Source organism: Brassica oleracea, chromosome C7 (assembly GCF_000695525.1).
Source record: "Brassica oleracea var. oleracea cultivar TO1000 chromosome C7, BOL, whole genome shotgun sequence".
In the NCBI taxonomy this organism is placed as follows: domain Eukaryota; kingdom Viridiplantae; phylum Streptophyta; class Magnoliopsida; order Brassicales; family Brassicaceae; genus Brassica; species Brassica oleracea.
In genome coordinates, this window is record NC_027754.1 from 43,962,276 (window position 1) to 43,972,570 (window position 10,295).

Genomic DNA, 10,295 nt, shown 5'->3' on the forward strand with positions numbered 1-10,295 from the left:
GATCTAAACGTTACATAAAGCATTCACAATAGGGAGATGTAGATAGATAAGAAAATGTAAAATATTCTTTATACACTAATTTGTACTCTATGAGTAAACACATGATACGGATGAAACCTTCATTTTTGAAATTTACTTTCACAGAACCCTAACTTCTAATTCTGTCTTTAATTTTCAAAGCAGAGGCACAAACAAACAGGTTTTCATCCTATAAAAATGGAGTCAGAAGCTATTGTTTGCCTGTTCTTACTACAAGAGAGATCCCATTGGGGTCACCACCCAACTCCTCGAGTACAACTATAAGGTTTGCAGATGGCTTCAGCCACGAACGAGGCACATGGTACCTGAAAACAAGAGACCCAAAAATAAAAGATTAAATTTGGCCTAAAGAAGAAGAAGATTAGGTATTTTTCCTCACTCACCATCTTTGAGAAGCTTCTCCACAGTTACTCAAACATTTCTTCTCGGTGAAGGTTCCAGCATAGCTGCAGCGTTCGCAATTCCCACGAACTGTATATGCAGGCCAGTGTCTCCCGATGCTCTTCCCATTTATCCAAACTTGGCCTTTCCCCATTGTGTTCATGTCCAAAGCCAACGGTTCATTGCCTGCTGGCGTGTCAAAAGTAGACTGCAAAAAAAAAAAAGAGATGGTAAGGATCCCGTCTTTCGACCTAACTTGATTGGCACGTAAAGTTCATCAATCCTTGAGTTTCTCTTACCTTGTACCAGGTTAAGGGTTGTTTCTTGCCCACCAATGATCCTTCTTTCCATTCCACAGTGGAACCCTCGGTATGAAGGCTCAGAGACTCACCCTTAGTACCAATCTGCTCGAGTAACATAAATAAAAAAACATGTTTATTTCATTGTTATGATGGTTGGTAAGATTCAGAAACAAAAAAAAATAGAGTTAAGTTATTTGCTCTTTAATTTCAGAACCACCTTGTAGGACCATTTCCACTTAGACATGTCCCATGTTCCGGAGTTAACTCCCGTCAGTGTGACTGGGCCAAGAACTCCAGTATTATAAGTCTCATAGTGCACACCACCGTTCTATGAGCAATAAGGGAAGACAAAAGCTCAGAATGTAATCCTTTTTGTGGGCAAAACTTGAAGAGATAAACTAAGTAATTCATATAGATTTCTAACCGGGAGACCCGCTGCTATGCTCAACAGGGCAAGTTTGTTGACTCCTGCATGTAGTTTGATCTTCTGTCTAAATGTTAGCTTTGGGTTCTCCAGTGATCCGTAAGCAGTTCCTGAAACAATGAAAAGTTTTTTTTTTTAATTAACAAAGACAAAGACAAGCTACCATGAGGATGAGTTTGGCCTGTATTAATATTACCTGCAAACTGTCCATTAACAAATACACTAAGAGCATGCCCAGCTGACTCAATAGTAAGAAGAGGGTCTTCACCAGTCGTCAAGAACTTCTCATCATCACTGACCGCAACGCTGATTATATACGCAAACAGAACCAACCGTGAGTTCCTTCCATAGAGTCAGTTAAGGGAGTGAGGTTTAGCAAGTCAAGAGTTTCCAAGTATATTTACTCACTCTGCTAGATACCACAAATAGTCCGTCTTGTCTCTGGTCATGTTTATCTGTTCCACAAGCCCATCTTGGGAGAACGTACCATTGTCATTGTCATTTGGATAAGGAATATCTTCGTTGTATGATCCCCACGATAGTTTTGTGTTTGTGGGAACCATCTTCATATGTATGCTTGGTGTACGGACCTGTAACTTGTAAGACTGAGGTCACTCTCACTGATCTCAACAAGGTAAGCTTTGTATGTTGATTTTACCTTTGCAGTGTTGTAGTACTCGGTTTTGCAGTCAGGTAAAATACTGACAGACCAAGGAGGCAGATCATATGTGGATCCCCAGAACGAGACTCTTGCAGCATAACTATCATTGTAGTTTGAGAGAAAAGCCGCGCAAGATGACTCGGACTTGAACACCTGAGCCTGAAAGAAAAACAAAAAACAAAAAGGTAAATAATCTTTGAATCTTTTTCTTCTTTTCTCATGAGTATTCGTATTGTATCCATTACTTCTAGTTTGTCGCCTAGCCATGTGACTGTAGGATCAACAGAGACCAATGCTGGCTCACAGAGCTTGATCACCTTATGTAACTTTGTCAAGTGACTATACTTGGGTTCTCTCGGTAAGCCTTTTGAACACATAACCCAAAAAGCTTTAGAAAATGTTCAGTATTGTTTGTTTTCAGGTTATTAGAGTTAACATTACCATATTCATCAAGTGGAGCGTCGTAATCATAGCTAGTAGCGATGAATTGACCGGCTGTTCTGTCGAAGTTTGTTCCTCCATGGTACTGTTTAACAACATTTCTTAACTCTCCTTATATATTTAATAATCAAATCTTTTATTTATCATTCAAAAGAATAAAGAAGTTACCATATAGTAATTCATGAAGGAGCCACCGTTGTGTATGAAACGAGCCACGGAGAAGGCGATGTCTTCGGCTGGTCTATATGGTACCGCACCTCCAAACTCAGGAAACCTGATTAATTATGTGCAGATTCACACACATATTATTTTTGTAGTGAAACATGCCTAAATAATCATGGATTCACGGTTTGGATATATTTTAAATAAAATTGGTTGGTTTGTGTGGACAGTTGTGTTGTGTGACTTACCAACCAGTCCAGTTCTCAGTCCACATTTTCGGCTTGTTGTCTGACTTTGGTTTGAAACCCTCGCAATAAAAACCATTGCATGTGTTTATCTATTGAGCAAGTAAAACGAATTAGTGGTGGTGAATAGATTTTTCAATAGTTTATTGTTGTGTCTAGAAAAGTAACCTAACAAGAAAATAAATAAGGAAAGATGATTCGATCTATAGAACACAAAACACAAAAAGAGATTCAATAATTCAGACATATGAATAAACAAACAACTTCTTTTGCTTAAAGAAAACATATATAATAATTATATTATTAAGAGGAAATATAAGAGAAGACAAGAAAATATTTTTTGAAACAAAACTTCTTTGCTTAAAGAACATATAACTAGAAAAAATGAAATACTAACCAAACTTCTTCTTTAACTGAAATAATACAAGAACAAGAAGGTATATTTATGATAGTAGAAATAAAGATTTAAAGAGAAACAACATAACATAAAAAAGTATTTGCTTTCTCTTTTTTTTTTTTTAAATACACGAAAACGGAAAAAAAGTTATTCTTTTGCCTAAAGAATATATAACCAGATAGACAAAAAAAAAACAGATGCGTAATAATTAAATGGAGAAAATTGAAAGAAAAAATAAAGAAGAAAACATACAATCGAATCAGGAACATCTTCGTCTTGCTTGCACATAATCCATGGGACACCTGTAGAGAGCCCTTCTGCCATTTGAGCCGCCCATTTTGTGTATGCCTTCCCTGGTGCTCCTATCTCCCACTCGACTGGTCCATACTCATTCTCTATCTGCCCATTTTCCCATATTTTATACACATGCAATAAAATTCTAAACTTTTTTGACAGTAAATATTCATTTTTCATTTTTTGTCAACACTAAATAATATTTTTTCGCTTATCTAATAACAACAAGAAAACATACAAACCTGCGACAGAATGATGGGTCCTCCTTGAGTCTCAAACAATTTTTCTTGTTTCATCATCCCCACAATCTTCTCAGTGAATTTTTGCATTGCAGCCTTTTCATTATAACATCAATTGTTCTCAAGTTAGTAAATTACCCCCAAACAATGGGAACTTTCTAGAGGAAAATGAGAGTTTTAAACCTTGAAAGGTTCATTGTCGGTCCTAAAAGCCATACCGGGAACAAATTTGAGCCAAACAGGAAACCCTCTGAAATCCATAAAACATATTTGAATATATACTGTGATAAAGAGAAACAATTAGACAAAATTTATTTACATTAAAACATAAGTTTACCCAAAGTTCCACTCAGCACAAACGTAAGGACCAATTCTGAGATGAACGTAGAGACCAGCTTGTTGTACCAGCTGGATGAACTTAACCAGATCATATCTTTCCTCAAAGTAATACTAAACAAAAGAAAAAAAATAGAAAGCATTAGTCACGGGTTATGATTTGGATTGTGAGTTTTTTTTTTTTTGGATTGTGAGTTAAACAAAAACAAACAGTATATTTGTTTAGTTTTGTAAAATCACTTGTCCAGGAGAAGGTTCATGCCCATTCCAGAAAACATAAGTCTGTATTACATCCAGGCCTCCTTCTTTTGCCTTCTTTACAAGATCAGGCCACATCTGCATATAAAGTAGATCATTCACAAGATTTTCATTTAATCATCTTTTACAAAAAAAAAAATTGTAATGAAATAGTGTAAACTATAAGCAAAACCCGGAAACGCCCATATGCACAAAAATTTTTGGGAACAGGGATTCATTGACAACACAGAAAAATTCATAGAAAAGAAGAGAAGAAAAAAATATATAATTGGATTCAGCATAACTATACTCCATACATATATCACTAAGAGGTTGTTTTCTACATAATTAAAAATGTTGAAGAATACCTCAGGTGTGCTTCTTGGGTAGTGAATGGAGCCAGATAGAAGGATCCTTCTCTGACCATTGATTATCACAGCTTTATGATCGTAAGTTACTGTTGCTTTAACTGAACTAATCAACGATGAACAACAAAGAACCCACAGAAAAACCCATGCTTTATACCTAAAGTTGAGCCCCATCTCTTCCTGTAGTTGCAAAAACCAAACCTTTGGATGTTTTTGTTTTGAAAAACTGGTAAGAAAGATTCCAACGAAAGTTTGAGGTACTGGATTCGTGGGTTTTGGAACTAATGAGGTTCTCTGAAGCTATTTATATATTAAGGTTGATGCACATGCCATCTTATTTAATTATAAAAATCTAGAGCAATTATTTACAATTTAATATTTTATTTCATAATTCCATTCATTACACTTGAAAATATAGATTTTCAATTTTTAAATCTGCAATTTATTTAATAAAATATATAGAAAGATGAACATTAACAAAAATTTAAAGCAGTCCATGGAAATATTGACTGACTTTTTTTCTTGAAAAGAAATATTGACTGACTTTTCTATTTTGTTTTCACTTTCCATTTTATAATTGTCAAATTTAATTAGATTAACTACCTAAATAATTTTTAATCATCTAACCTTTACATTAACACGCGGATCCATAGATTTAGTATTTTATGATTTACTAGTTTTATTAGGTGATTCTCCCGTGCATATGCACAGATTTGAATATTTACAAAAAAAATAAATTATAATTATTATTTTTATTTCATTTACTTATAATTTTAAATCAATTAATAATTGTATAAAATTAAAGATTATCTTAAATAATATTATGTAATTTTTTAATTAGAAATGTAATTTTAGGTATAGCATATTTGATTGGTTTAATTATTATGGATTGATTGTATTTATTCTTCTAAACTAAATCATAGCTTTTTTATTTAAAATAGGTAAGTTTTTGAATAATTTTGTTTATTCCATATAGTTTGGTGCCTTCGATTTATAAAAGATTTTTGTAAACTTTATATAATTTTCTCTGTGTTTTTTTTTTACAGCAAACATTTACAGACTCATGTTGACTTTGTAAATTAAATCGGTAACTCCGCATGAACGACGAATGAGAGTTCTTTCCTAGCACTTCTTTTTAAAAGCGTGCTAAGCTATTCACCCGTAGGTTCTCCGTCCGGGGTACATGAACGATGTCTGAGTTGAGAAAACTTCTTTTTAAAAGCTTAATGTCTTCCATATAACTTTCAAATGATGGTCATTCTTCTGGTTCCGAAATCATCTTCACCAATTGAGAACAATTCGTTGCAAACGTTACCTGAAACTGTCTTATTTTCTCTGTGTTATTTGGAAAAACAAACAGAAATAATATAAACAATTCTCTCTGTGTTATTTGGAAAAACAAATAGAAATAATATAAATTAAAATGGTGATTGGTTCCTAGCTATGATAATTGGTTAATACTTTATTTTAATTTATTTATAAGTTTGAGTCATTCTTTAATTTATATGTATAAAAGTGAATAAAATATTATTACAAATAATAAAGTCGAACAATTGTGTGAAAAACAACCCCAATAGATGTTATTTGAGAGAACTGAAAGAAAAAAATATTGCCTTGCCGTAAAAAAAAACCTCCAACTCTTGCTGTAACAGGTTTCTCTAACCTAAAATTCTGTGAAACCTGCATGGTGATTTCATCACTTCGTAGAGAACGGGACGAAGAGAGTGAGGGCGAGTTCATCGATCTCGGTATTATCACTTCTCAGGAAGCTTTCACCCCATTTTTGCTGTAGAATTGTTGATCGGTTCGAGCTGCCACGCAATGAATCACTTTGAGCTGCTTTCTTCTCAACTCATAAGCTCATAGACAAAAACCAGGTCTTGTGAGTTTGTTCTTTATCTTTCCCTCGCATCTCTCTCTTTTTTTGCCTCCCAATGTAAATATTGACGGGGTTTAGATAAGTTGAATTAGTGATAAATTGATGAACTTTATTCTTCCTATTGGTGGGATAAGTTAGTTACTCTAACTCTGTTAATGCTTTTTGGACATATTACAGAATTTGCTGCAAGTTTCTTACACTCTATTTCAGGTGAAGGAGAAAACCATAGCGGCCAGACGGAGTCAAATGAAGACTAATATTTCTAGAGGGAAACCGGACAGACATTGAAGAGCTGGCGGATAATGTGACAGAAGGTCTTGATGTTTATTTTGTGGATGACTATAAAATGATTTTCGAGCTTGCCTTTGGCTATGGCAAGCAACAAGACTGAGAGAACTCAGAAGCTACTGAAGGAAACAGTTCTACTGATTGATCAAGGGGATGAGTTGTCTCTGGTATCTCTCCAAGGGAAGGCTCGATCGAGGAGGAACACTGGCTAGAAGCAAGTGATTCACAAATGGTATAACCTCTGGAGTTGTTGATGAGGAAAACTTAATAACACAACCTCTGGTACCACTTCACATCCTGAAATCTAGCTATTGGAGAATGCTTCAACTCATATGGTATTTGGGGATCAACAACATGCCATATCAGAGGTCTTTGGGTCCAATCTTTGATGCTTTACACTCAGGAGTCACTGAGAATGGTGAGAGATGTACTTGTATTAAGTCAACACATTCTGCCTACAGTGTGTTGAATAATTTAACACAGACTTGGGCATAAGAAGAAGCAGAGGAAGTGCTTCACACCAACAAGTCATCCCACAACCTGAGCACCATCTCCTTGATCAGAGGAGTTTCATGTACTCAAGTTAGTTTGGTAAAAACGAACAGAACTTTTCAGACATTGAGAATGAGGAAACATGCGCACATGTCACAGTTAATGTGGAACTCGATGATTAGTTGGGCTCGTGGAGTGAATACTAATAATTGGAGAGCTAATATAATAGAAACTATGTAGGCAGATGCTTTACATACGTGACCTTGGTGCAGTATCAATTTATTTTACTTTTTTGTTCTAAATTGTTTTTTTTTATGAATCCTTGTCTGTCTATGCATCTATCTGTACGAGTATCTACTATCCATTAGCTTGAGAAATTTGACAAAGATTAATCGCCAAGTTTGATTTCATTATGCATATTCATAGTGTTATTAATTAGGTAAACCTGTAAGAAGAAAAATATATTGACCAAAACTAGTATTTACTATTTCAAATCACCTAAAAAACTTTAAAATCTATACAAGATATCTTATCAAATCACCTAAGATTTTTTAATGTATTTTTAAAATTTCACGAAAATCACCCAAATAACTTTAGAACTCACCTAAATCCCATAAAAATTAAAACACCCTAAAAGCTTCTAAAACCCTTGGTTTAATACATCTTCCTAACGTAGCTTTGTAATTACCCGTCGTAAGAATTAACTCGAGCATACCTCGTAAGAAATTGATTATTGAATGCATATGTCTACTTTATTTTTTGTACGTCAGAATGCATATGTTTTCTTCTCCAAAGTAAATTATGGGAAAGTCAATGAAACACCAGTCGAGTTGCTTTGGCCGGGTGACCTTGAAGTTGAACCAGTTGAGTAATTTACATTTTTTCTATTTCTTTACGAACTATTTCTCAAAAGATTTTTGAAAACACTATTTTTCTTGATTTTTAAATATAATATTTTAATAATTAAAAATCTACATGTTGGTCACAAATCGGACGAACAATGTGGGCAAAGCCTACCCAAACCATATTGTAAAGTTAACAACAAATTCCAAAAGAAAAAGGGAGGTTTTTGGGTACTCGGGTATATTAATTAGAATCAATAAGTGAAGTTATGCAATGAGGTTTAGTTGACATTCGTGGTTGGTTGAGAAGGTCAAGTAGCCGCATCCCATAACTTAAGTTCGCAAACTACAATGCTGCACCTTCCACGGTGGACTAACCAACCAAAGACTACCACGTAGCTCTAATTGACCAAATCCTAACAACACTACCCTGTCCAAAACCACCACCTCCCCCCGCACACAACATTCACCAACACCAAATACTGTTACTCTTACGGTGTGACTGGTTCAAACACAGGGGTTTCGTTTGCGGTTGCGGAAGTTCGCGGATGCGGGTGGTTATGGTTTCTAACGGTTTTAAAATATTTGTACGACTGGTTCTACGGTTAGAATTTTGTGTGTTTATGGGATAGTTATGACTGGTTAACTACCAAATGCAACAACGGTTAAATAATAAATTAACAATATATATATTTTATATAATTATAAAAACATCAAAAATCATAATATTATAAAAAAATATAAAAATTATATTTAGAAAGTTATAGTTTTGAATTTTTTAAAATTATAGAAAATATTTTTATTTTAAAATTTTATAATATTAATTAAAATATAATAGATATATTTTAGTTTTTTTATAATTCCAATTTAAAATTTTTATTGAATATTTTTATTTTTGTATTTATATTGTTTTATAAAAAGAAAAAAATTATTCTCCCGCAACCGCAAACGTTAGCTGGAACCAGTTTTTGAATTTATGAGGTTTAGATCGGTTTGACTGATTATTGCAAAACGTCAACAATCGCTACAAACCGCAAAAGCTATGTTTGCGGGTGGTAGTGAGAAAACCAGTCGTACCGTTAGTTTACAAACCGTACATGTCACATGTGCTGCTGAAAAAAAAAAATAGAGAGGAGTTGAGTCGTATATCCCCCCATAAGTCCACTGGATTCCTCATACGTATATCGGATTTATCCATCCAAATTTCAAGTTCAAATGGGCTAACATTTTCTTCTAATTAAGGCCCGTTAGTACTAACTCTTTATTTAAGTTAATAACTAGAACTTGGACTTGATAGATGTTTGATTTAATTAGATCCAACGTGAACTCATAAACCGTTGGTTTTATAAAAAAATCTAATGTATATTTTTATATTTTGTAATTTACAGATAGAATAAAATATAATATTTTATAATATAGATGTTTGATAATAATTTTTTTATTTGTACATAATATTATATTATAAATTTTATAACTTGATGCAATTTGATATAATATAAGAAAATATTATCTTCCTTTAATACATATGATTTAGTTAATATTCGTATAATATTAATAATGAATATCGATTTGGTTAGATAAGTTTCAGAATTGTAATTAATTAATTTAAATTAATTTTAAATGCAGTGACATAATCTTTAAATAAAAAGAAATATAAAAAAAGTATTTAATTTATTGTAAATACAATAGCTAAATATGTAAATAAAATAAAGTACTAAGAATACTACTTTCCATGTTTCTGAACAATTTTCATTTATACTAGTGTATCCATGTTTTCAAATAATACTAAAAAATATTTCAATTTTAATAACATAGAAGCTTTGTAGCTAAAGGTTGTCCAGGTCCAGTAGCAATTTGGTGCAACCACGTCGAAATGTGTTTTTTTTCATAGATATGTCCAGTTTAAATATCCGCCTGTGAGTTGTGATATTGCTATCTAATATGACATTTTCTTAAGAGTTCCTGAAACATCCTCTTTAAAACATACGCATTTTTTAATAAAATAGTTACTTTTTGGTTACTTTTTATGGAAACATACGAAAGTTTTCTAGTAAAACCGACATATACTGTTGGGAATATTACCCAATATCGATGAGATGAAGATGAGATTAGACAACTAAAAGATTTAAGAAGAAGACTCTTAATATTTAGGAAAGGGTTTACTACAAAGATTTTGTTTTTGGAAACTCTCTCTTACAAATATTTTCTCTCTTTGTTTTTCTTGATTCTTGGATGATTACAAATGGTGCTAAGCACCCCTATTTATAC

At 33.2% G+C, this 10,295-nt stretch overlaps 1 protein-coding gene across 2 annotated transcripts; it reads right to left on the bottom strand.

Moving 5' to 3' along the window:
- Positions 1–37: 37 nt before the first annotated feature.
- On the bottom strand, positions 38–4,784 carry LOC106303785 (beta-galactosidase 12-like). 2 transcript variants are annotated; one of them, XM_013740104.1, is made up of 19 exons: positions 4,684–4,784; positions 4,527–4,577; positions 4,162–4,257; positions 3,923–4,035; positions 3,769–3,835; positions 3,589–3,681; positions 3,305–3,451; positions 2,659–2,747; positions 2,417–2,522; positions 2,249–2,333; positions 2,053–2,171; positions 1,805–1,966; positions 1,555–1,736; positions 1,343–1,452; positions 1,147–1,256; positions 940–1,050; positions 720–824; positions 423–628; positions 222–344 (listed from the first exon to the last, which is right to left on the bottom strand). In XM_013740104.1, exons 3-19 carry the CDS (start codon positions 4,255–4,257, stop codon positions 230–232), a joined length of 2,016 nt encoding a protein of 671 aa, XP_013595558.1. In that variant the 5' UTR covers positions 4,527–4,577; positions 4,684–4,784; the 3' UTR covers positions 222–229. The 2 variants fall into 2 exon arrangements, with proteins under 2 accessions (XP_013595557.1, XP_013595558.1); XM_013740103.1 differs by having other exon boundaries at positions 38–344; positions 4,527–4,784.
- Between the last annotated feature and the right edge of the window lie 5,511 nt (positions 4,785–10,295).

Coding starts and splice junctions, on each gene's coding strand:
- LOC106303785 (XM_013740103.1), bottom strand. CDS start 4,700: ATGGGGCTCAACTTTAGGTATAAAGCATGGGTTTTTCTGTGGGTTCTT. Junction 3,682..3,768: donor CCGACAATGAACCTTTCAAG/GTTTAAAACTCT, acceptor TATAATGAAAAG/GCTGCAATGCAAAAATTCAC. Junction 2,523..2,658: donor ACTGAGAACTGGACTGGTTG/GTAAGTCACACA, acceptor ATAATTAATCAG/GTTTCCTGAGTTTGGAGGTG.